At 41.6% G+C, this 27,794-nt stretch overlaps 1 protein-coding gene across 1 annotated transcript; it reads left to right on the top strand.

The window, feature by feature from the left end:
* The first annotated feature begins 1,421 nt into the window (after window positions 1–1,421).
* On the top strand, window positions 1,422–26,751 carry LOC140556656 (uncharacterized). Its single transcript, XM_072680732.1, has 21 exons — window positions 1,422–1,479; window positions 3,407–3,458; window positions 5,128–5,286; window positions 5,389–5,538; window positions 6,539–6,781; window positions 7,613–7,857; window positions 7,965–8,079; window positions 9,717–9,961; window positions 10,765–10,879; window positions 12,667–12,824; window positions 12,925–12,990; window positions 13,089–13,181; window positions 19,841–19,877; window positions 21,843–22,001; window positions 22,114–22,260; window positions 23,216–23,446; window positions 23,558–23,814; window positions 24,287–24,389; window positions 24,868–24,989; window positions 25,102–25,169; window positions 26,068–26,751. Exons 2-21 carry the CDS (start codon window positions 3,422–3,424, stop codon window positions 26,153–26,155), a joined length of 2,838 nt encoding a protein of 945 aa, XP_072536833.1. The 5' UTR covers window positions 1,422–1,479; window positions 3,407–3,421; the 3' UTR covers window positions 26,156–26,751.
* The last annotated feature ends 1,043 nt before the right edge of the window (window positions 26,752–27,794 follow it).

Here is a 27,794-nt window from a genome sequence, read left to right as displayed (position 1 = left end):
TGTTATTAGAACTTTATACTAGATATTAACGCTATTCGAGCTTCATACTGGATATTAATGTTATTAGAGCTTCATACTGGATATTAATGCTATTAGAACTTCATACTGGATATTAATGTTATTAGAGCTTCATACTGGATATTAATGTTAGTAGAGCTTCATACTGGATATTAATGTTATTAAAACTTCATACTGGGTATAAATGTTAGTAGAGCTTCAGTTTGGAGGTGTTCTGGTGGAGGCATCATCTGTAGAGCCTACACGTTTGAAGGAACCTCACACAGGAAGCAGAACGCCTCGCGCTGATGGAATAAAGAGCTCATCCGAGCTGCCTCTGAAGCTGCAGGTGTGATGTGATTTAGAAGCTTGTGTGGTTTGAACAGGAATATTAAGAGGAGATAACGAGGGCTATAGAGGGGAATTCCATCTGTTTAGCAACAGTTCTGCGAACTCCAGTGGTTGAGGTGTAAACAGTGTTTCAGAGGGTGAAGGTTCAGTGTAAAATTGTGGTTCATTGTTGCGAAACTAACTCTGATTTCTTTCCAGTGACGTCGCCATGACTGCAATACAAATGTAGGCATTTTATTTACCATCCAGACCCACCAGTGAAGCTATCACCACCATGTGTCTTCTGGGGGCTATGTGGAATGCTGATGACCTTTTTTTCTGGGACTATTTAGCTACACAATGCCCTGCAAATATCCCTCCACCATGCTGCTGAAACATATTATAGAGGTATCAGGTAGTGTCTTCATCACCATTCACCATAGAGCTTCAGACGTCTGCTCCCGCTCACCTCCATTGTCTGTTACAGTTCTGGTAAGTTTCAATGGACCAACCCCACCCTGGATGACTTGTGGCGTTACATAGGTCCTTGATTCTGGAGCGTCCTCACTGCGAGCAGCTTTGGATCATTGTCCTGTTGCATGGCCCAACTGTGCTTTAACTTGTTGATGCTGATGACCCAGCATTCTCTTGAAGATTCTTTCAGGTTCCTTCAGTGGTAGCCAGGCCTTTTCCAAACCATTACACTACCACCACCACATGTTTCACAGCTGTGCTATGGTTCTTACTTTGAAAAGCAGTGGTTTTTAAACTCCATGTCAGTTAAAGAGCTCTGCTTTAGATCATCTAGGTGAGCCTACAGTTCTTTAGATGTGGTTCTTGGGTTCTTCTTCACCCCCAGAATGATTTTTATGCTGTGAAAGTGTCAATCTGATATTGGTCCTGATGCTCTCATAGTTCATTGGAAGTGGGTGTTCTTCACTAAGACACTCCCACACTGATGTTTTGCAGCCTTCCGCTCTCTCTCTCTCTCTCTCTCTCTCTCTCTCTCTCTCTCTCTCTCAATCCATCCTCCCTGCCTCCCTCCCTCTCTCTCTCTCTTTCTCCTGCTCACCCTCCTTGCACTGCACCAGATCAGCACAGCTGCACTCACATCTGCACCAGCACTGAGAGTCCTGCACTGAGCTCACTCTCGTAAGTACTCATAACCAGGGTTTGCAAGTGTACTTAAACTGAACTGCTTTTTTTTTGTTGAGGTTTTAGCTTCTTTACAATCATATGAAAATTATTTATATATATTTTTTTTAACCCCCGGGTGCAAATGTTTGCACACCCCTGTCCGGATTTCACGTGTCGTTTTCACGTGTCGTGAAAACAAGTGAACAAATCCTGCACAGGAAATGCAATTACAACATTTTTTTTTACATTATTTTGATTTATTACTGAATTGAACATATTTGGAAAAAAGTTATTGTGCCACATTTGAAGTTTCATTTCACCAATCTGTTAAATCCAGTAAATAAACAGTGATTTTGTGTTAAAATGTGCCTAGGTGACACTTAAACGTCTAAAACATCAATACAAACAAATATAAAACACCTAAAACATAAATAAAAAATCTAAAACTTTTTTTAATTTAAAATGTTTTATCTATATTAAATATTACATAAAGTTTTTTTTCATACTGCTTAATTTTATATAGGCTGGCTTTAGACTAAGACTTAGACTAAATGAGGAATATTCAGAAAAACACAAAGTAAAGTGATTAGAATTAAAATAATTATTTAAAAAAAAATAGACAAATTTGAGTACTACTTCAAAATGACCCTTATAAAGGTCATTAACACTTATAAACACCAGCAGTCCGAATGACATGTTAGAACGGCTTACTAATGATGTTTAAGGTTTTACCAAAGAACCCGTTTTAGAGTGTATGTTTTGGAGCAGGACGTTGTTGTGTATTTTCAGCCCACAGTTTTACTGCGAGTAGATTTGAGTCATTGTCTTGTTTCATGACCCAACCGTGCTTCAGCTTCAGCTCGCAGACTAATGACCTCACATTCTCTTCGAATTTCTCTGATCATTTAAGTTTAATACATTTATGGTGCTTATGTCTTTCTTTATTAGAAATTATATGTTGTATGAAATATTGTCACGCAAAAACCCTGTATCTCCAGGATATAACCTTCTTAACTTTCAATGGAAATCAATGTAAAAATATTTGATTGTGAGACTGAGCATTTCTATTGGTCCATTTATCATGGAATTCAGATCAAATATAAAAACAACTGTCAAATTTACATTATGTCAAAAAGTGAAAAGTATTGGGACGCACCTCTTAATCAATGAATTCAGGCGTTCTGAGCGTGGTTCTGTAATGGAAGGCCACCACTGCAATTGCAAGTCAGCCGATGAACTTTCCTCCCTCCTAGATATTCCACCATCAGCTGTGAACGTTTGGGAACCACAGGAACCACAGCAGCCCCACGTACAGTTACTGAGCTCCAGACCTGCTGCTGTTAGAGCTGCAAAGGGGGGTCAGCTCCTTATTAATGCCTATGGGTTTAGAATGGGTGATCACAAAAGCTCCCATAGGTGTAACGTATATGTGTCCCAATACTTTTGTCCATAAAACGTATGTAGTGTTATTTCATTCACAGCGCTCATCTGAGTTGTATAGAAACAGTGACCAGAGGGTGTAAATTTCATGTGAAGACTTGCATGGTGTCCTTCTTCAGCTCCTAGACATCGATTTCTAATGTGTCGGTGTCCCAATACTTTTGTCCATATAGTGTTTTTCTATTTCTGGGGCTTCATTACTATAAGACACTTGGCAGGACGTCTCGAGTAGTGATAAAACTGCAAAAATGAGATCCTAATACTTTTGTCCAAATTGATTTGATTTGAGAAGCTGTATAGAAATACATGTAGAGCCGGCCGTGCAAGAGGAAATGAAAGACGCGTGAACGGAAACAGCTTCTGTGGTCAAAAGCCACTGGATTTTTTTTTTGTTTGCACTTTACATCAAGTCTGACAGAAGGTGAAGCACTTTTAGAAAAAATGAATCCAGTGTGGCTTTGTTACCAGCACTGACAATAACCCAGCTTTTGTTTTCGGGCAGGATTCAAAGGGAGAAATGTCTACGTCAAATATCGGCCTCTGGACGACCATAGGTGAGTGAAGGAACGTGGATGGGTCAGAAAACGCTGTGGAGATGAACTGACCAGTCTTTCTCTTGGAATTACTTATATAGGAGTCATTAGCCTTTGAATGTCTTTAGAACTGAGAAATAGTTCTTTGGCTCAATGGTAACAATGTTAAAACTCTTCTTGGTTCTTCAAGAACTCGACTTCAACCAGGCCGAAAACAACGTAAGCACCCAAATAGCTTTTTGAGCTTTCGTTGTTCTAGATAGAAAAAATTTGGATTCTTAAATGGTTCTTGAGCTGGTTGAAAGGTTCTTCACACTGGTGGAAAACCTTGTGTACATGGTTCTAAATGCTAGAACTGGCGACTAATGATGTCTAAGCTGTTTAGGACCTCATTAATATCCACTGATGCACACATTAGTAGTCTTATTAGGCTAAGGTACTTGAGCATCCAATTGGTTCTTTGGGAACCGCTGCTTTTACTAAAGAACCCTCATAGAACCATTTTAGGAGTGTGTGGTTTGGATTCAGTAGTAAGGTATTGTGTCTTTGCCATTGGTATTGTGTAATATTTAATATTTGTAATATCGTACAGCTGAATCGAATGGAAAAGTGTAACTGCTGAAGTGCTTTCACAATTGTTCATTAGATGTTCCATTAGATTAGACTGTCCCAAATTTAAGCTTGGCCTGTTCCTTGACTAACTGATGGATTCTATGGTTTTACTGGTCTTTAGCAGGTCTTCAAATTAGGCAATTAAGGCAACAGCATATAACAGATTCCACCATGTTATTGCTTATTCAACAAAAATGAAACCAAAACAGAAAAGCTATTTGTGAAAAACAAGGTACATCACATGATTCAGTAGCTCGTTCAACCACCATAAGCAGCATATGACTATTAGTCTCTCACATCAACATGAAGAAATTCTGGCCCACTCGCCCACAGCGCTGCTTCAGTTCATTAAAAGCTTGTGGGCATTTGTGGGCATTATGCACTGCCCTTTTACGGCCCCGCCCTAGCATTTCAATCGGGTTGAGGTCTGGCCATTGCAACACCTTGATTCTATTCTTTTTCAGCTGTTCTGTTGTAGAGTTGCTGCTGTTCTTGGGATCATTGTCCTGTTGCATGGCCCAATTTCAGGGATAGATTGCCTCCCATTTGACTCTAGAATACTTTGGTGTACAGAGGAGTTTATGGTCGATGTTCAGTAAAGCCAAAACATCTCAACTTTGGTCTTGTCTGTCCAAAGGACGTTGTCCCAGAACTTGAACGTTTATTACGCCAAGGCCTGTAGAGTCTGAGACACAGCTGTCGTGTTTTTTGCACAGTCTGATCTTAAGGGTAAATTTGATGGGACGTCCACTCCCGGGAAGATTGGCAAGTGTCTTGAATGGTTTCCACTGAATGATCTTTCTCACTGTAGAATGATGGACTTCTAATTGTTTGATGACCTTAAATGACCTTATAACCTTTCCCAGGTTGATGGGCAGCAACAGTTTCTTTGCTGGTGTCTTTCCTCCTTGACACACCTAAACACTTCAGACCAGCAAACTGTGTGATCAAAATAGAGTTGGTCAGACTTGCTGATGGTCAGCTGATTAAGGGCATTTGATTAGCAGCCCCTGCTCCTACCTACACTACATATATATATATATATATATATATATATATTAATGTCCCTCTCTTGTAGCTCTTTGTGTCGCCATGGGAAGAGCTGATGTGTTCTATAAGCAAACAGGACAGGGGGTGCTTATGGACTGTGGAGATGCAGACGAGAACAGTGGTTTCGAGTGGAAACACAACACTGCCCGCATCTTACGAGTTGACAAAAATGGAATACATTCCAAAGGTATTCGATATGACTTTCACCTGGAAAAATTGATGTTCTGCTGTAATAAAGGATGAATGTAGTCTCATGTGGTTCTGAGCTCATAATTCTTCCCATTTAAAGGAAATATGGATGTAGTAAAGAGGACTAAGATAAACAGAAACAAGCTGCAGATTTCGTCAGTGCAGGTCAGTGACTCTGGGGTCTACAGTTGTACTGGACAGAATCAGAAAGGAAGCATCACACAGTGGCACACCCTGCATGTCATTACAGGTAAGAGAAAAACAGAAGGATGTGCTTCTGTAGTTTAGAAATGGAGATGCTAGGCTAACGTTGCTAACAAACACTGCACTCGGACTGTCACCAAAGCCCAAGAAAAAACATTCAAGCTCATGATCGTCCACATAACGCTCCTCTTTGTAGCGCTGTTCCACTTCCAAACTGAAATACACTATACACTATATGGACAAAAGTATTTGGACACATCTTTTAATCTTTGAATTTGAGTGTTTCGTTCAGTCCCGTTCCCACCGCAGGTGTATAAACTTAAGCCCTTAGCCTTAGTGAAAGAATTGGTGGTTCTAAAGAGCTCACTGAACTCCAGCGTGGTTCTGTATGTAATAGGAGACACCGCTGCACCCACAACAAGAAGTCAGCTGGTGAAATTTAGACCTTCCCTTCTAGATCTTCCTCCATCAGCTGTGAGTGGTGTTATTATTGAACAGTGGAAGAGTTTAGGAGGAACAGCTCACAGAGAGCAGCTCAGTGTCCACCGAGTGTCTGTCAGACCACGTAAAGTTACAGAGCGGGGTCAGGGCCGAGTGCTGAGCTCAGAGCAGAGTGCAGAAAAGCCTCCAATTGACTCAGTAACTGCAGAGCTCCAGACCTGCTGCTGCTGCTGGTAGAGCTTAGAGCAAAGGAGGGGACTAGCTCCAGATAAAAGCTCCAGTAGGTGGAATGTGTGTCCCAATACTTTGGTCAGTTCATCTTGCGTGGAGTGATACCACATACTGTGCTGAGGTAAAAGTAGTTCCGGTTCCGGTGACAGTCCAAGTCCAGCATTAGCCTAGCATCTCCCATTACCAACTAAAGAATCTCAGATCAGATACCAAACATGTCATCAACTGTATCTATGGTCGGTGATTGATCATGTTTATTGTTTTTTGTTTTTTTTAACAAATGTATCTTTTAAATACTGTCAAGACTCCGCCCCCCAGTAAAATCACCAGCATATGAACCCTCTACAACACGCCCTCTCTGGTCTTTCTCCCAGTCTCAGTGAGTCCTTCCAAAACAGTGCTGATCTCCACTGAAGTGAACCTGACCTGTGACCTTCCCGGAGACTCAAAAGCACAGGTGCAGTGGTTGAAGCAGCCTGGGGATCATCCTCGTGGACGTCCTGGCAACAAGGTTGTGATGCTGAGGTCCGTGACCTTGGCTGATGCTGGCAGCTGGACCTGTCAGATAAAGGATAATAAGAATGTGGAGAAGATAGAAGTGGACATCAGTGTAGTAGGTTTGTTACGAGTGAAGCTCAGTCTGTTTTCTACATTTATGGGATGGTTTCGAATGTGTGGTGAGTTATACTGTAGTAACTGCAAATTTATGTAAATTATTGTAAATATATTTGCATATTTTGATATGGCCAATATCCCAGAAACAGAACATTTCAGACTGTTCGTTCCTTAGCCCTTGATGTCCGAACACCAATACAGATACAATACATACTGTTCACCTGCCTTTTCAGCCTACAGCAGTTTAGCCCCGCCCATCTACATGGAAGGTATCCACCTTATTCTGCCACGCCCACTCTTAAGACCATCTCATTCAATGCTGTGGACAGTGATCATAAAGTTGATGGCTAGCTATGCTGACCCAACATCCCAACAGGCAATTTAACACTATTTAGAGCTATTCAGAGCTAACTAGCTAACTAGGCGCTAAATTTTAGCACACCAGAACATCCTTACCCAAAGAAATGGCTCGATTATGAAGCTCTGGAGGACTGGACGCGACGGGTAGTCGTGATGCTAGCAGTTAGGACGTTAGACTAAGCGCTAACCTAGCTAGCTAAGAGCTACACAAGCACCCCATGGGTGGTGGTGGTAACCTGTATCCATGGATCTGCTTTAGCACCAGAAGTTCTAATACAGAGCACACAAAGATGGCCACCCCCATTGTTTAGACAGGACAGCCAATCCGAACAGAGCTCATTTACATAGCATTCTTAAAGGCACAGTAATGGAAACAGCCTCATTATACCCCAATATACCGAACAACACTGCCACTGTTACTATGGCTACCACTGAATTGGATACCTTTGTTAATCACCTGTTACCTTCATCAGGTCCTCTGAAATCATCTTCACCACTTACGGTTCCTTCAGGGAGTGATACAACGCTACCATGTATCCTCCAAAGTCCAAGCGCTCTGACGATAGTGGAAGGGGGGTGGAAACGTGACCCTGCCACTGACCTCCACCTCCCAACCTTAAGACGAGATGCCAGTGGCCTACAGTGGAAGGGATCTAAGTCTAGCGCCGCGTTCAGTGACGGACCACTCAGCACCAACTTTTCTGTGACACTGAAAAATGTGAGAACCACTGATGCTAATGTCTGCTAGCAGTTTGAAGCCTATTTGCATCCTGTCTTCTATATTAGCCTCAGACTCCTCAACAGAATCGTCTGCTTGGTCTACAGGTGCAGCCGTCCGACTCCGGTGTGTATGTCTGCACTCTGACGTTTGAGGATGGAAAGAGCTTGAACGCTTCGCTGAATCTGAAGGTTGACAGAGACAGCGCTATTGTTGCTACCGGTAGGCAGAACCTTCTCCCATCTCCAAGCTACAATCTCTGCCTCCACCACAGTCTTCTTCTCAGAGTATTAGCTACAGGCTCAGTCTGCTGCTCAAGGTTCATGTGTAGTAGTGGTCTTCAACCCTGTTCTTGGAGTCCATGGCTCTAGATAAAGCTTGAGCAGCAGACTGAGCGTGAAGTTGTAGCCATGGTCTTCCACCCTGTTCTTGGAGACAATGGCTCTAGATGAAGCTTGAGCAGTAGACTGAGCCTAAAGTTGTAGCCATGGTCCTCAACCCTGTTCTTGGAGACCATGGCTCTAGATAAAGCTTGAGCAGCAGACTGAGCATGAAGTTGTAGCCATGGTCTTCCACCCTGTTCTTGGAGACCATGGCGCTTGAGCAGCAGACTGAGCCTGATGTTGTAGACATGGTCTCCAACCCTGTACTTGGAGACCATGGCTCTAGATAAAGCTTGAGTGCCAGACTGAGCCTGACGTTGTAGCCATGGTCTTCAACCCTGTTCTTGGAGACCATGGCTCTAGATAAAGCTTGAGTGCCAGACTGAGCCTGACGTTGTAGCCATGGTCTTCAACCCTGTTCTTGGAGACCATGGCTCTAGATAAAGCTTGAGCAGTAGATTGAGCCTAAAGTTGTAGCCATGGTCTTCAACCCTGTTCTTGGAGACCATGGCTACAACTTCAGGCTCAATCTACTGCTCAAGCTTTATCTAGAGATCCCTGCAATAAAACAAGCCTGGGCGGCCAGAGTTTTCAAGTCATGACACTTTCCCAGTCTTTTTTTTGGACGACTTTTTTCATGGCGGTAATATTTGTGCAGGTGTCGCTGCACAGTAGAACAGTGCACCCCAACTCTAGAAACTGCAACCAAGGATGCTTTATCAGGGCCATATCTTCAGCTCCATTTCCTTTTGATCTCTGAACAAATGTAGCTTGTGATATGTGTGCCTCGAAACCTACACCTGCCCTGTAGGTTGTCTGCTGATGCTCCGTGATATCAGGAAAAGGGTGCTGGAAAGCACCTCCACATTTGCACCACATTTGTTTTTTTCGAGTGGCTGCACGTCCCCCACCCCCCCATCTCCACCCCCCCGCCTCCACCCCCCGCCACCTGTCACCTTTAAAAGGTAAAGGTAAAGGTGCACGTATTTGTCAAAATGTTTTGATCACACCCCTGTCATCAATAGCCCGGCGCTCTAACCGCTAAACCACCGCTGCCCCATAATATCTCGGGTTGGATTCAATCATCCGTCATAATTGCAGTGCCAATCTTCGTTAGTCCCTTGTAGTAACAGGAAACAGAGAGGAATCAACAGAGAGCGGAAGTCACGCCTCCATAGGGTGGCTGAAATTTCTCATGCTGATGCAAAGCTGCAACCTGTGGCGAGATTGTCTTCTCAAGCTGTTGATATTTTTCTCTTCAGCAGTTACGGGACAAGATCTGTGGTGCGCTTGTGGCCTATGTGAGATATTCTGCTGCAGTGCTGCAAACCTATGTTGTCGTACTCCTTTGGGGCTTTCCTCTCATTTCCTCTGGCTGGGAGTGCTCCTGTGATGTACCTCCTATTAAACGTACAGCATGTTATTGAGAGTTCAACTAAACACTGAATAAACCACCTCTTTCTGGTCCTCTTTCAGGTCGGCCTGTCATCACGGCTCCACTAGGGGGTGCTGTAGATCTGCCGTGTACCATAGACTCTAGCTCCGACGACCAGCATGTGGTCGGAGGGAAGTGGTTGCGTAAACCCCCGACTGACGTCAGGCTCCCCACCTTGATAAGCACAGGGGACGGCCTACGCTGGAACACTGCAGATGTCAACGGATCAAAGGTTACATTCAGTGACCAGTGGCTCATGTCCAACTTCACGGTGACCCTGAACAACGTGAGTGTCCAGTGTTTTAAGGGGATTGGGGAAGGCGAGCGGGAACGGGGACGGGGACGTGTCCCCTTCAGCGTTTGGAGAGACATGTTTGTTGTGGCTGCTTTTGGTTGTTAGAAATGTGGCAAATACAAAAACAAAAACAAAGCTCTCTCGCAAAAACCTTGTACCTCCAAAACGGCAACTTTACAGAAGAAGGGGAAAACCTGCTAGCTTTCAATGAATGTCAATGGAAAAAGAATTTGATTCCAGTCATTTTGGAGCATTTCTATTGGTCCATTCGTCAAGAAATTTGGACACAAGGTAAAGAACCACTACAAACGAGAATTCGGAAATGTTGCTTAACGACATTTTTGCATGGCATTGTCGGTATTTTAATTACTGATGTGTCAAATTTCTCAGAGCTGGTTGAGCGCCCTCTTCTGTTCATAGCGCAAAAAATAAAAATAAAATAAAGGTGCTTCAGACGATTCTTTGGGTGATACCATAGAAGAACCACTTATGGTTCCACGAAAAAAAAAAACGTGTGAAGAAGAGTCGGGAAGAATCTTTAACCCCTTAAATGGCCACTGACCAGTCGGAGGCCCGTCCCGTACCTGTAATTACTGAATAATAAGGCTGGGGTTTGAAGGGGTTCAAAGAACCCTTTATGTAAAGAACCGTCCCCTTCAGAAGGTTCTACACACTCTCATCTCTTATGGAACCTACAGTGGTTCTTCTCCGGTATCGCCTTGGACTCAGCACCACTGGTATACAGACGTGTTACTGAACGCTATCTTGCCCCTCCCACTTTCTCTCTCTCTCAGATGGAGCGAGCCGATGCTGGTGTGTACGTCTGCAGTCTCACGTTACAGGATGGGAGCGACTGGAGTATGGAGTTTGAGCTGAAGGTTGAAGGGAAGGAGGTTATTGTGGCTTCAGGTCAGTCTTAGCTCCGCCCTCTAATGTGTTCTCCATAGCTACTACTGGCCGTCGTCCACGTTTCCACTAGTAAATACCACTTTGTGGTGGCGGTAATGTACGATATCTCGTAAGTTTGCGACGATATTTCCGACATTAACCGGACGGCTGCTTAAGATAGAGTTTGCTGCAGCGCCACCTTGTGGCAGGATTTTGCTGCGGCTTAGTTTCACTTTAGTATCACAGGATTGTGAGAAAGTGTGTAAGGGAATCTACTTTCTATATTTATTGATTTTAATAGCATTATAATTTCTAGTTAATTGCAGTTCAAACATTCATAAATTCTACTTGTATTTTAATTACATTATTTTGTCTAGTTCTTAATTACAGTTAATTGCAGTTAATCACATTAGTTTGGCTGGGTAATAAAATTTAATTATGTTATCATTGCTATTTCATCATAATTAATTGTGTTTTTTGTGTATTTTGTATAGTTCATTGCAAGTAATCTCATTAATAATTGATGGCAGTTAATTGCATTAGTTTGGCTGGTTAATTAAAAAAAAATTGATTATTAATTCTAGTCTGTCACAATTAATTACAGTACTTTGTCTAGATAATCAAACAAAACTAATTGTGCAATTCATTTTAAATAATTGTAGTTAATCTCAGTATTTTAATTACATTATCTCAGAAAATAAATAACATTATTAATTCTAGTTAGTTACAAATAATCAAATAATTTACTTTAATAACTTAATTGTTATTATTTCTAAGTAAGTTCATCACATTACCTAGTTTTTTTATCCCAGTATTTTTTATAGTTAGTCAAAATTAACTGCCATATTAATGAATTACAGTTATTTTAGCTAGGTAATCAAATTTAATGACATTATTAATTCTAGTTATAGTCACAAATAATCACATTTTGTCTAGTTAATTGCAGTACATCACGTCATTAATTAATTGCAATCACAAATCACATTATTTTGGCTAGACTGAAATTTAGTGCATTATTAATGCCTAATAACCACAATTAACCTCATTATTTTATCTTAGTCGCAATTAATCACATTATTAATTCATTGCAGTTTATCACAGTATTTTTGTTAATCAAAATGAATCGCCATATTAATTAATTAATTATTTTATCTAGTTAATAAAATGTATTACATTATTAATTCTAGTTAGTCACAAATTCTCACATTATTTTGACAACTTTAGCACAATTAATCATGTTATTATTTCTAATTAAACTGTGAAATAATTACACTTTGTCTAGTTAATTGTAAGAAATCAAATGATTAATTAATTGCAATCACGCACATCACATTATTTCTGCTAGATCATTAAAATGTAGATTATTAATGCCTGATAACCACAATAAATCTCTAAATCTCTATTTGACTAATAAAGCAAATTAATTTGATCTTAAAGAAAGAGTTTGCAGAATTCAGGCGATCGTAAAGGGTCAGGCAGATTGACCTTACACTCCCCAGGACCCCCCGCCTCATATTTTGCCCCCTGAACACCAGCTGCAGTAACTAATCGATTCCAGTAAGGCTGTAGGATGTATGTGTAATGCGGCCCCAGATCTGTCCAGACACGGTAACTGAAGGCCCTGTGAAGCTTCTCTAGCCTCTGCTAGGAAAGAACAGCTTCATGGGCAAATCATGGATCATCATCATCATCATCATCATCATAACTGCGCAGAACTCTAGAGCTCATCTGCTGTCACTAACAGTGCTTTAAGACCCAGTGTGTGAGTTCAGAGGGGGTGACAGTGTGTCTCTCTTCCCACCCGTCAGGCATAGGACCACAGCCCAATGATGGAGGATTCTGGAAGAAGCCAGTGTTCCTGGGACTGGCGCTGTGGATCTGGGTTGCCGTAGCAGCAGGTTCCCTCCTTCTGCTTGTGCTGGTCTTCGTCACTGTGCTGGTTCAGTGCAGGAGCAAACGGACGAGGGTAAGGGAAAAGTGAGAGAGACTGAGAGAGAGACTAAGAGAGAGAGAGAGAGAGAGAGGAGAGAGAGAGAGAGTCTCATTAAGCTGATTTTCTTCCTCAGAGAAAAGCATTGAAAAATAAAATCCAAATGCCGTCCAATCAGGAATTAGTGCCGATGCAGAAGGAGGTACCCTTTTTCTTAATGCTATCTAATGCTACCAGTTGTTTCACAGCAAATTAGCATCATGACTATGACTATGACATATGACTATTTTCTTTCAACAGTGTCCAGCAAAAAAGACGGAAAGACAGCCTCGTCCAAGAACGCAAGACAGGCCACTTCCTCCGATTCCCAAACACCAGTACAAACAGATAAAGTGAGCTAGTACCGCGGCTCCACAGCCCCCCTGAAGCTCGTTAGCATTCATGAACTCTTTGTCTTTTGCTTACAGTTTCGTTTAATAGTCCTCCCTGGAGGGACGCTGTCCCGGACAGTGTGGAGATGCCCTTGCTTGTCCGCACCTGATTTAACCCCCCCCCCCCAAACTGCGCTGGACATGTTATCAGTCAGCTATCAGAAAAAGCATAATGCTGTGTGCTAGCATTGTTAGCATTATGAGACACCAGTGAATGTTACTTGATGCTGTTAGCATAGCTGCTTAGCTAACAATGCTAGTGCACCTGTATCTACATCAACCACTGGTCAAACTGCTTAAGCCCACCTTCTCACCACCACTATTGGTCCACATGTACATGCATCTACATCAACCATTGGTCAAACTGATCAAGCCCTGCCTTTTAACTGCTACTACTGGTCTACATGTACCTGTATCTAGATCAACCACTGGTCAAACTGCTTAAGCCCGCCTTCTCACCACCACTATTGGTGTATATGTACCTGTATCTACATCAACCACTGGTCAAACTGCTTAAACCCCTCCTTTTCACTGCCACTATTGGTCTACATGTACCTGCATCTACATCAATCATTGATCAAACTGCTTAAGCCCCGCCTTCTCACCATCACTATTGGTCCACATGAAGACTAAAATGTGGTCACTGTATGTAAGTGTGTGATGGATGTTGCTACGCTGCCTGCATATCTACGGCATTTGGAGCCATGCAATTAAGCAACAGCTTTCCTGGCTTCCAGCTTTCCAGTCTTCAGTATCAGATATGTTTTGAAGGGTTTCTCAGCTCGACTGCATGTATTAAAAGCACGATTAATACGATTTGTGACTTGATGATCATCAACCAAAGTCCTGGATAGCTGGAAAATGTCATCTACATGTCTACATGTCTAATCTACATGTTTTTTTTATAACAGTGTTGTAGCTATGGCAACGCAAACAACCCCACTTCTTTATAAAGCTTTTATTTTCGGGCAGGAGTTTCAATCTGTATTAGATAGTCTGGGTTTGGGATAATCTGGGTCTAGCCTAGAGAGTTTATGTGAAAAGTTAATTATAGAAAATATTAAATATTTAATTTAATCACTTTAAATAAATGTTTAGGTGAATTAATAAACTCTTTTAAAACACAAAAAAATGGAAATAGGATTAACATAATGTGGGATGTCATGAAGACATAGTGAATGCTTGCTGAACACCTCCAATAACCTTGAATTATTCAGTATCCACTACAAATTATTCAGTATCCACTATGAATGATTTACTTTCCACTGAGTGATTCAGTATCTACTATGAATGATTCAGTATCTGCTATAAATTATTCAGTATCTACTATGAATTGATTAATATATCGTCAGTGTCACACAAAAACCTTGTATCTCCATTTTTTCACTTTTTACATAATGTGAATCTGACAGTTGCTCTGTACACTGATAAAATGAAGAACGGACCAATAGAAATGCTCCAAAATAATCTTTTTACTTTGACTTCGTATCTGCAGGTACGAGGTTTTAGTGTGACGGTGACGATACACTATGAGTTAAGTTATTACAGCATTGTTGTTTTGTCAGGAACTCATTTTCAGTTCTCCTGTGAATCTGTAATATACACCTCATGCTGTTTGAGGGTGAGGAGCTGAGGCTCACTAACAGGCCATTTAGAGATGAAGGGGTTAAATGGGCCTTTGCATGATGCAGCTGTTTAGTTGTTCTCTACGATTAAAGAACCTTAAAATGGTTCTCATGCTGCACAGCTACATATTCTTTCCACCACTAGGAGGCAGTAGCGGGAAGGATTTTCAGCACAGTTGGCTGGAAGGTAGGTCTGTTATTGAAGGGTTCCTCCCATTACCCCAAAAGAGAGAGAGAGGAGACGTCGGCTACTGTCCTGCGCTGAGGAATCCACTGCAGCTGTTTGTATAAAATATTGTTCATCACTTAGAAACTACCAACAATTACACAGAATTACACAGAATTACACAAGTACAGCACAAACTACACACAATTACAGCAAAATTACACAATTACAACACAAATCACAACACAAATGACACAATTACAGCACAAATTACACAAGTACAGCACGAATTACACACAATTACACAATTACAGCACAAATTACACACAATTATACAATTACAGCACAAACTACACAATTACAACACAAATCACAACACAAATGACACAATTACAGCACAAATTACACAAGTACAGCACGAATTACACACAATTACACAATTACAGCACAAATTACACACAATTATACAATTACAGCACAAATTACACAATTACAGCACACATTACATCCAATTATACAATTACAGCACAAATTACACAATTACAGCACACAAATCATACACAATTACAGCACAAATTACACACAATTACAGCACAAATTACACACAATTACAATACAAATTACACACAATTACAGCACAAATTACATACAGTTACAATACAAATTACACACAATTATACAATTACAGCACAAATTACACAATTACAGCACACATTACATCCAATTATACAATTACAGCACAAATTACACAATTACAGCACAAATTACACACAATTACAATACAAATTACACACAATTACAGCATAAATTACACACAGTTACAGCACAAATTGCACAGTTACAGCACACATGACAATTACAGCACAAATTATACACAATTACCACACAAATTACACAATTACAATACAAATTACACACAATTACAGCACAAATTACACACAATTATACAATTACAGCACAAATTACACAATTACAGCACAAATTACACAATTACAGCACACATTACACCTAATTATACAATTACACACAATTACACAATTACAGCACAAATTATACAGAATTACACAATTACACACAATTACAGTACAATGCTCCATAGAACCCCATTAATTTTTGCTCTGGCGCCCCCTAGAGTCTGGATCAAGAGCTTCTCACTACGCCTCACTATACAGCTTTTTGATTGGACGTCCGGTTTCTTCATAGCAACGGTATCTTTACCTTTTTTTTTTTTTTTCTTTACATATTTTTCCCCATATTAATGCTAGGGGTGAAGCCGACTCCCCCTCACTGGTCGCTGGGGTCTATAAGGGGCTTGAGGGTCTGGGGGAGGAGTTCAGGTTGTGGTCCTTCTCCCAAAATTCAGTGATGTCATAAATCTACTTAATAACCATGTGGAATATCTTAGCAACCACCAAGGGAACCACCTGGAAAACTTGGGACCACCTGAAATGTTTTAGCAACTACCCTAGCAACCAAGTGTTATGCCACAGCAACCACCTAGGAACACCTTAGCACCACCTAGGAACACCTTAGCACCACCTAGGAACACCTTAGCACCACCTAAGACATCTCAGTGTGTGTTTCTCCACAACTCCTACAGCAGCTCTGCTCTCTCTTCCGCTCTCTCAGGAAACACCCTCTGCCTCCCTCTCTCTCTCTCTCTCTCTCTCTCTCTCTCTCTCTTTCTCTCTCTCTCTCTCTCTCTTTCTCTCTCTCTCTCTCTCTCTCTCTCTCTCTCTCTCTGCCTCTCTCTCTCTCTCTCTCTCTCTCTCTCTCTCTCTCTCTCTCTCTCTCTGCCTCTCTCTCTGCCTCTCTCGGCCTCTCTCTCTCTCTCTCTGTATCAGAGCAGTTTTTTCAGCTCCTCAGAACGGAGACACTTTTCAGCTCAGCGCTTCTGTAAGTACTGAAACCGACCTGTTTAAACTTTTACTGCAATTTTTTTTTAATTTCCAGCTGCGACTTTTAAAACTAATAAACATAAAAAAATAATAATAACTGAGCACCTAATTATCAGTATCAGTCAAACTGAAGCGAGTGATTTATCAGTGTGTGGTACTGTTCATTTGGTCATTTAAAAAATGCTATAATGTTATTTTATTACGTTTTTAAAAAAATGCTAGAAATTATTATTATTATTTAATTAGAAGTTTCTACATTCATTTTGCTATTAAACTTTTTTGTCCCCCAAGGCGAATTTTGAGCTAATTGTAGAGTGATTAAAATAAATGTGAGTGAATAGAGTGAAATAAAATGAAAATAAATTCTATAAACAAAATAAATAAATGTAAAACCTAAAAGTGTCATTGTTACAAAGTATTTAAAATATTGTCACCATTTTTTAGGATGAAAAATTTGTATAAATATATTGTAAAAATAACAGCAATTGAATAAAACCCCAGTTTGTAAAATCTAAAAAAATATATACATTTTTTAAAATTATTCAGATTAGTGTAAAAACTACGGAATAATCAGCACTGCGCTAACAGCACTCGAGTGAGTATTTACCAGCAAAACTCTACATAACATTAGAACACAGAATCTAAAATAACCTTAAATATATAAATATGTACATGTTTATGTATTTACAGAATCAGGAAGTCTGGAATATATGGAATATATATATATATACACACAATACAATACTCACAATACTCACAATACTCACAATACTCAATACACAATACTCAATGTATATATTTTTGCTGTTTTGCCCTTTTCAGAATTCCATGTGTTAAATGTGTAGCACATTTATTATTATGATTATGTACGAGTGTATAATATCTACATATGTAATATACATATTTATGTTTATGTAAATCCATGTTTATATATGTGACATTATACAGCACCCCTTTTAGAGAACGGTAGAGAAAGGTGTACACAACGGAAACAGTGTTTGTGGTCAAAAGCCACTGAGAAGTTTTTGTTTTAATAAACGTGAGATGTGACTTCCACAGTTGATCTCAAAATGATCTCGATACTGCTGAAATATTATATATAACCTTAAATATTAGAATATCACAGACGATGCATTCATTATCATAAAATACGAACATGTGCTGGCGTGGGCCGGACTGGGGCCTAAAGTTCTAAACCATTTTTCGATACAATTCTTAACTACATCCAGTTAAACCCTAAACCCTCCAAGACTTTCCACGCATGAAGGTGTAAGGTGTATTACTCAGTAGCTACAGGGGCTATTCCCTGCTAACAGAAGCCTGTAATAGCACTTTCGGGCCGTCGGCGGACCATAGGCCGTTTCAAGGGGTTGAACAGGGTTATTTGCACTGTGTATAATGAAAATCCACCGTACGCTCAGAGCTGCCTAGTGTTTATCATCATCATATGCTAACATCTAGAACGCTACACACTCCACTTTATACACCAAACTGTTGCTGGGATGGAACTCTCGAAGATACCCCTTCAGCACCTTCAGTGGATCTGTACCACTGTTCTATCTCACACTGCCTTCAAACTGCCCATCCTCCACTCGAAGAGGGTTGCGAAGAGGTGGAACATTTCCGATACGTTTCTAGTAAATTATCGGTAACTTTCCATGGGAACTTTTAGATTCAGAACCATGACTCTGGCCTACAAAGCCAAGACTGAACCAGCCAGCCCCTCCAAGTGGTGGAACGAACTTCCCCTGGGTGTCCGAACAGCAGAGTCCAACGCTCGCTGTCCTCAAACCCAGACTGAAGACCCTCCTCTTCTGAGAGTACTCAGGCGAAGAGAAGAGTACTATGGTCTCCTTACTGACTTGTGTTTAGTCGAGTCTTAGATTAGAGGAACGTTTAGTCTATTCAAAATAGCTGAGGTTATTCTTGAGTAAACAGTGAAGCACTTTTGTAACTCCCTCTGGAGAAGAGCGTCTGCTAAATGCTAGAAATATGAATGTAAATGTAAATTTCAGAATTAAAAAGTAAACTTTGCATTGACATTTTGGAAATTTATTGGAATTAATAGGAAATATTGGATCATTTAAAGGAACGACATTATAGACTATCATCAGTGTACTGTTTTTTGTCAACTGCAGACATGAAGGCAAAACAGTACAAATAAATTTACCTTGGAAATTAATGTGAATGAACAAGTAATTATTGGAATTAATGGGAAAGTAATGGGAATATATATATATATATATATATATATATATATATATATATTGTCAAAACTTACCTGACTTTAGGAAGTCCTTTGGTCGAAATGTGTGCTCTCAGTAGTGACAATTGTCCGGATTCTAGAAATCATCTGGATATGCGCTGTACATGTGAAGATGAAGGAATGGACAGGGGGCATGGTCTCAATAGCCCTGCAGTGTATGTCTGGGATTGAGGAGCAGCTTTACAATTCAACTGTTTTGGTATCATATTTAATTGTTTTAAAAAAGTTGATTTTTTACCAAATATATGTGAGTGTCTCACCTTTAGCCTCCAATATTCCCATTGTATTCCCATGAATTCCCATGGTAAATTTCCCCAACTTCAACAATTCCTGGAATTTTGCAACCCTACCCCACTCCACGGTTTCAAAAAGCTACATTACGAACAGGTCCAAACCCCCCCTCCGAGGCTTTAAGTTGGTCCACGTTGAACCTTTTGGAGGTACGTTTCTAGCTGCAGAACACAAGACGTTTCTTGGTGTAAGAAGCCCCTGAAACCACAGAGATCCACTGACGATCAAGATGCAGGCGAGTTTGCGTAACAACATCCTGTCGGCTTTAAACGACGCCTAGAAGCACGAGAAGAACCCCGGAGGAACCGCAGTGTCAGTGTTTGAAATGTTTGTATTCTTCTTCTTCTTCTTTCAGAAGCTGGACAGAACTCTTGAATGGCTGCATCAGAAACCTACCTCTGGATCTGTCTGGGTGAGTGGAGCAATGATCCAGCGCTGACCCGACCCTCGGGTGGTTCTGTGAACATGGAACAGTAGAAGAACCCCTAGGAAAAATGGGATCTCCAACTTGGTCACCATTCCATAGCACTGCTGTCTAAAACCAGGGTCCTCCACCGGTTCTACGTAGTACATAAACGGGTTCCCAGACTTATGCAGTACTGTTGTCATACTGTATATATCTTTCACTTCACTAGAGAACCTTTGAAGAACCGTTTTTTAAGCAAAAAGGGTTCTACGCAGTATCAAAGAGGTTGTTTGACTCATAGCAGTAGTTGCTATGTGGAATTATTTTGTTTCATTTCGAGTGGTTCTTCGCGGGTTTACAGAACTTTAGCGATAAGGGTTCTCTTTTTAGGTTGATATACAGTGTGTGCAGAATTATTAGGCAAGTTGTATTTAAGAGGATTCTTTTTATTATTGAACAACAACTATGTTCTCAATCAACCCAAAAGACTCATAAATATCAAAGCTTAATATTTTTGGAAGTTGGAGGGGGTTTATTTTAGATTTGGCTATCTTCGGAGGATATCTGTTTGTGCAGGTAACTATTACTGTGCAGAATTATTAGGCAACTTAATAAAAAACAAATATACCCATCTCACTTGTTTATCTTCACCAGGTAAACCAATATAACACAACATTTTGAAATAAACAAACCACAAACAAATCAGTGACCAATACAGCCACCTTTCTTTACCATGACACTCAAAAGCCTTCCATCCAGAGATTCTGTCAGTTGCTTGATCTGATTATGATCAACATTGCGTGCAGCAGACACCACAGCCTCCCAGACACTGTATAGATAGGTGTACTGTTTTCCCTCCCTGTAGATCTCACATTTTATGAGGGACCACAGGTTCTCTATGGGGTTCAGATCAGGTGAACAAGGGGGCCATGTCATCATTTTTTCTTCTTTTAGACCCTTACTGGCCACCACGCTGTGAAGTATTTGGATGCATGTGATGGAGCATTGTCCTGCATGAAGATTATGGTTTTCTTGAACGATACCGACTTCTTTCTGTGCCACTGCTTGAAGAAGGTGTCTTCCAGGAACTGGCAGTAGGTCTGGGAGTTGAGCTTCAATCCATCCTCAACCCGAAAAGGTCCCACAAGTTCATCTTTGATGATACCAGCCCATACCAGTATCCCACCTCCACCTTGCTGGCATCTGAGTCGGAGTGGAGCTCTCTGCCCTTTACTGATCCAGCCTCGGGCCCATCCATCTGGCCCATCAAGAGTCACTCGCATTTCATCAGTCCATAAAACCCAAAAAAATCAGTCTTAAGATAAGAGTGGTCATTTTTCAGCCTTCCGTACCTTGGCCATGTCCCTTGTGCTTTTTGATACTCCAGTAACGTTGCAGCTCTGGAATATGGCAAAACTGGGGGCAAATGGCATCTTGGCAGCTTCATGCTTGATTTTCCTCAATTCATGGGCAGTTATTTCGCTTGATTGTTTGGTGATCACGCTTCAAAAGTTTGGCAAATTCAAGACTGCTGCATCCCTCTGCAAGACATCTCACAATTTTTGACTTTTCAGAGTCCGTCAAATCTCTCTTCTGACCCATTTTGCCAAAGGAAAGGAAGTTGCCTAATAATTAAGCACACCTTATATAGGGTGTTGATGTCATTAGACCACACCCCTTCTCATTACAGAGATGCACATCACCTGATTTACTTAATTGGTAGTTGGCTTTCAAGCCAATAGAGCTTGGAGTAGGACAACATGTATAAAAAGGATGATGTGATCAAAATACTCATTTGCCTAATAATTCTGCACACAGTGTATACAAAACATTACTCAGAACCCCGCAACCAGACAAAGAGCCATTTAAGCACTCGAGTGTTTAACCACTGGCGTGTCCAAAGAACCCTCGAGGAGCCGTCAGAGAGACAGGAGAGCCCTGCACTGACAACGAGCGTTCTCTCCATTTCAGCTCTATGTGTGGCCATGGGAGGATCTGCCGTGTTGTACAAGAGAAGTGGAGAGGAGGTGATGCTGGACTGTGGAAATGCTGACCAGAATAAAGAATTTGAGTGGAAATTTGAAAATGACCTCATCATAAAAATGTCCAAAACCGGAACACAGAGCAAAGGTGTCTGCCACCGTCCTTAGCTTTTAACTTCATCATTAAAGATGATCATTGTTCTAAGCTTTGAACAAGGTGATCTGTAGGGTGGTGTGATCTGAATGCTTTCATTTTAAAGGGAATGTCGCTGCTAAAGCAAAGGTGTCAGGAATCAAGCTGAAGATTCCCACACTGACGACTACGGACTCTGGGACCTACAGGTGCTCTGGAGTGGATGAAAACAAGAGGACAGTCAAACAGGAGCACACACTGCATGTCGTGTCAGGTAAGAGAGAGCCACGGCCCTCGCTGAAACTACGAGGGAGTGGATCAGCCACAACATTAAAACCAGGCGAAAAGTGAGTAACACTGGCCACGTTTCCACGCTCTGGTGGCCTTTCCACCAGGTCAGCTAACCACGGATCCATACGACGGTTTGGTGCTGATTGGCTCCACATTTGCGCCGCCTTTTGCGTCTTTATATTTTCAGTACAGAAAATGGGAAAGTGGTCTGTGGAGGATTATTAAAACCAAGGGCCCTATTTTAGCGTTCTTGATTTAGGGGGTGTCGGAGTGTCTTTGCTATCGTAGCGACAGGAAAACAGTTTGAATAGCTTAAAAAAGTCATGTACTGAGTCTCTTCATTAATTATGGGTGTTTGTTTTGGGCGTAACGTGTTTGTTTGGGCTCCCTTTAAGAGCCGGGTGCGGTCGGATTGACCGGATTGATATTTCAGTGGTGTAAAGCAGGGGGGGTATGAGCGCCAGGCTGCACGTGCCTGTGTTGACAATTCACTGCCGAGATAGCAACAAACGAACGGCTGGCTGTTGACGAACGTCTGCCTAGGTTGTTTTCGGTCAGTGGTGCTCCTCCTGTGTTTTTCATTGCCAAGATACACAGCAATACACCAGAAATTGACCTGAACACCCCTCATTTCTAGACCACCGTGCCCATCAGCGTAGATACATTCACAAGCAGCGCTGCTGTTTAAACGACGCAGACGGAAAGAGTGACAATAGACTGTTGGCAGGGTGTAAGAAAGCGCCTCGCCTTGCGCAGGGTGTTAAATAGGAAAACATCAGGCAGGTCTTGAAGAGTGTTCCCAGTGGTGCGTTGTGTGACCTCGACAGGTCAGAGCTGTTTCGGCGGCCCGAGGGCGACCTACAAAATATTTCGGTGGCTTTAGGTGGTGTTAATGTTATGGCTGACTGTATAACTCAATTTTTTTTGTCTCCTCTCAGTCAAGGCGAGTCCTTCACAAATGGTGATGCACTCTAGCAACGTGAACCTGAGCTGTGAAATTCCCAGCAGCCCAAAAGCAGAGGTTAGGTGGATAAAGCCGGGAAGTACTGTAACTTACATTTTCAACAAAGTCCTCACCCTCAAATCCGTAAACCTGACTCATGCCGGCACCTGGATCTGTCAGATCGGAAAAATAGAGGCGCTGATGGATTTGAACATCACTGTTTTAGGTTTGTTTGCATTGGTGTCCTTTTTGCTTCAACTACTGGTCGCCAGTATTGCTGTCCACAACAGCAAGAGCAGCCGGAGAACTGGGTCAACCACTGTCTTCTGCTCCGCAGGTCCACTGAAATCCACTCGGAATGTTTCCGCTGGTAAAGGGAGTTCGGCAAACCTGACATGTTCTGTCCCTAATGAGAGCGCTAAGTATGTATCAGGTGGAAACTGGTCATGTGATCACAACAATTGTCCCAAATTACCAACTTTAAGCAGAGACTCCAAAGGCCTGAAATGGAACCCTGGCCAGACTTCGTCTCCAGTCCAGTCCAGTGTGGGACAACATGGAAACTTCACAGACTTTACAGTGACGCTGACTAAAGTGAGGACCACTGGCTTTTCACGCTCTTCAAAAATCTCGTCAGCATTATGTTTACTTGTGTGTTTTTACTGTTTACGGTTGGTGAGCTAGCTAGGTTACCTCCTTGGCTACTGACAGCTGTGCATTACAGTACAGTACATTAATGTTTAGCTAGTTAGCTATGAGCCGCGGCATTCCCTGGGATATTCTGTAGAACCTGTTAAAACAATGTTTACTTTTGTGTTTCTACTGTTTATGGTTGGTGCACAATTCTAAGGAAATTGTATCCAACTTTTAGCCGTCTATAAAGCTTTCGGGTACCCGTTCGTGGTTAGGAAAGTGGAATTCAGAGGAATTTTAACTGGTGGCTTCTGTTGTAGGCGTTTTTTGAGTCAGCAGTGTTTCTCTTCTTGTCTATTTCTGTCAAATGATTGCCTCGACTTTTCAGAAGACTGTTTTACTGAAAGATGTGTCTCCTCTGGTTCTCTCTCAGGTGAGTAACGAGGATAAAGGGACGTATGTCTGTTCTGTGACATTTCAGAATGGAATAACTCTTAACACTCAAGTAGTGCTGAATGTTGTGGATGTTGCTACTGGTAAGTGTGAAGATGAACATCCTTCAATAATGTCCTAATGTCCCCCAAAAAATGACGGTTTGAGGTAGAACATCTGACATTCAGCCTGGTCCAAGTCTTCAGCTAATGGTGATTAGGAAGAAGACTGACCTTGGAGGTGGGGTTTTGGGCTGGAGTTCAGGTGGCTTTGGGTTTGACCCAGTAAGTTTTTTCACTTTAGTCCAGATGGAGGTCACCGAAGTGCGAGCGTGCCTGAAGACAATCCTAGAGAACCTACAAACTGACTCTGACAGTTAGATGTTCTGGGTTTGACCTCTTTTGTCTGCAAGACACCTGGATGCAATCTGAAAATGCGTAAACCCCAAACCCCATTTGAGAACCTCGGGGTGTCTAACACAGTTTTGTGTGTGTAAATGTGTGTGTGTGTGTGTGTGTGTGTGTTTGTACAAGTAAAAGCACTTGCTGTGTAACTCATTAATGCTTTACCTTCTTGCTTTAGAGGGGGGGGGGCTTCTGGGTGTAGGCATGTGGGTCTGGATCACCGCAGCAGCAGCCTTCGTCCTCATCATTGGCCTGGTTGTCGCCATTACACTGATTCATCAGAGGAACAAACGCATAAAGGTAAGATATATATATATATATATATATATATATATATATATATATATATATATATATATATATATATATAGAGAGAGAGAGAGAGACTCATAAAGTGTTTGTTCCTCCTCAGATAAAGGTAAGAAAGCTGAAGTCTATGCGCCAGCCTCTAACAGCCAGGAACTACTGCCAGTGTAACAGGTACCTTTCTATCGCTATTACTGATATACAGCATGTTATTACATATTATTGGACTTGAGCTTGGTCTTACTAGTTGATTAGCTGGTCAAGTTGGTCATCTACACCATCAAACCCTAAACTGATCAAACCCAAGACCAGTGTTTGCTGGTAGCTGGTTTCAGACGGTCTAAGTGGTTGAAAAAAAGGTGGTCATGCCGGCGAAGACCGCACCCTGTACTGGTAAGGCAGCTTGTTAAGCTGGTAGACCCGTTTAGCTCTTTACCAAGTATAGCATTAGCGCTATGTTTTGATTTGAGTGAGTTTGACTAGCCGGTTTATCAGCATGACCATCCTAACTAAGCTGGTCTTCAAGCCTTTTTCTGGTCGACTAGGACGCAGCCATGGTGGCTGACCAGCTTGGTAATGCTAATTAATCATGCTAGTCGACCAGCATGACCAACCTGACCAGGCTGGTCAGCTGGTACGGCCAAGCGGGTCGAACAGCATGATTAGTTAGCATTACCAAGCTGGTCGACCAGTATGATTAGTTAGCATTACCAAGCTGGTCGACCAGCATAACCAATCTGACCAGGCTATTTAACTGGTACGGCCAAGCTGGCATGACCAACCTGACCAGGCTAGTCAACTGGTATGGCCAAGCGGGTCAACCAGCATGATTAGTTAGCATTACCAAGCTGGCCGACCAGTATGACCAGCTTGGCCGTACTAGTTGACTAGTCTATTCAGGTTGGTCGACCAGCATGACCAACCTGACCAGGCTAGTCAACTAGTACGGCCAAGCTGGTCATACTGGTAGAACATCTTTGAACTTTGACCCCCCAAAAATACCCTAAATAATGTATTCTGTCAAAAATGTCCAGTTATTTACATACGTCCTTATTGTTTTTCTCCCGAAAAGGTCTGAAAGATCCAGCCAGCCTCATCCAGGGAAACGAGAGAGACCACCGCCGCTTCCCAGATATCAGTACGAGGTCATGGACTCTTAACATGTGACGGCACTGAAGAACGAAAGTCATAATTATGTAGAAATTAGTTGAATTTCAGAGAAAACGATTGAGAAAAGCTCTGAGCAGCATTCGTCCGTTCTTATTTCTATGATTGACCTTTCACCCGGGTTCATATCTTAGCTTCAGTTTGATGCTAACCTGGCTAATATGCAGCTGTAATGAATGTTTCTCATATAAATTCATATACTGCTTCATAACCAAGAATGATTTAGCCTACTGCTGCAACGGACATCACCATTTAAACCCATTCATTACTGTTCCTGATTCCCTGAGAATCGAGTTACCATTCCTGTTTCAGACGTTAGCAAAAGGACAGTGCTAGCTAACACATTAGCCTTGCACAGAACCACAACAAACCCAGAGCCGCAAAAAAAAGAGCTAATAGAAGACTCATATCATATATTTCTTTACATTTTATAAAAAGAGCTACCTTTTATTTTAGTGCTAACTAGCTTGTTTGGCTTCAAATGATTAGCGTAGCGGCTACGTTTAGTTATTTTTGAACAGATATTTGCTATTTCTGGTGGATTTCTTTTTTTTCTGCTGTAATTAAAGCTTAAAATAAATGTTTTTGGCAAGTGTGTGTGTGTGTGTGTACATGTGTGTTGCTTCCCTACATTTGCACCAGCTCAGATTAGCAGCGCTTATGCTAGCGGTGGTACAGATGGTGGGCCTGTTAAGAGCTGCACAGGTGGCCTAACTCTCACGCATACAGCTGAGGGGTAGCATGCTAGCTATCAGACAGTCTGATCTAACATTGGATTCTAGACCCAACAGAGATACTTTGGGCTTCAATTTCTACACAAGTTAGCGAGCTAACGGGGAAATCCAGTGTCCAGTATTTTTTCAGTATGCTCTCTGTTGATCAGCTAGGTGAAGTAAATTACAGTAAATTACAGTAAATAACGTTGAGAACATCTGGAAGATCTGGATCTGGTTCCAGTGGTACCTCAGAAGGTGTGGGATGTATTAGGCAGCAAGCGATCAGTCAGTTCACGCCTAATAATCTCAGACACTTTGACAAGAACCAAATTCATTGTGATGTTCTAGACAAATGGGTCAGAACATCACAATGAATAGAAAACATCAGACAGCTGGTCTGCACTGGTCAGTTTGGAGGTTCTCCAAGGAAGGACAACCGGTGGACCGGTGACAGGGTCATGAGCACCCAAAGGCTTGTAGATGGTAGATGCTCATGGGATGCCCCACCTCACAGTTTACAGGACTTCTAGGATCAAGGGTCTGGACACCTTCAGAAGTCTTGTGGAGTCCATGCTGTTTTGACAGCAAAAACCTTGTATATCCATTTTTGCACATTTTTACATTTTTTTTTTTCAATTTCAGAATGAATGAGCCAATAGAAATTGTCCAAAATTATGTGGAATGTAATATTTTTCCATCGACTTCCATTGACAGTTGAGAAGGTTTTGGCCTTCTCCTGCAAAGTTCACACTGACAAGGTTTTTGCATGTCTGCAACCATGAACTATACGTCTTAAACTATAAATGTATATATGTGTGATAGTCATAACGGACCGTGGTCAGTTCGGATGCTACTTCTGACCACACTGAGCTCATTTATGCACTACAGTTCGACAGTATCTATACAGTACATGCTG

Source organism: Salminus brasiliensis, chromosome 5 (genome assembly GCF_030463535.1).
Source record: "Salminus brasiliensis chromosome 5, fSalBra1.hap2, whole genome shotgun sequence".
In the NCBI taxonomy this organism is placed as follows: domain Eukaryota; kingdom Metazoa; phylum Chordata; class Actinopteri; order Characiformes; family Bryconidae; genus Salminus; species Salminus brasiliensis.
Note: the sequence above shows the minus strand (reverse complement) of the source record. Positions and strands in the feature narration are given on the sequence as shown.

Bases quoted from the DNA above. Each gene is read 5' to 3' on its own strand.
- LOC140556656 (XM_072680732.1), top strand. From the start codon at position 3,422: ATGTCTACGTCAAATATCGGCCTCTGGACGACCATAG. The intron at 5,287-5,388 runs GTATTCGATATG...TCCCATTTAAAG, and splicing joins AAATGGAATACATTCCAAAG to GAAATATGGATGTAGTAAAG. The intron at 5,539-6,538 runs GTAAGAGAAAAA...TCTTTCTCCCAG, and splicing joins CACCCTGCATGTCATTACAG to TCTCAGTGAGTCCTTCCAAA.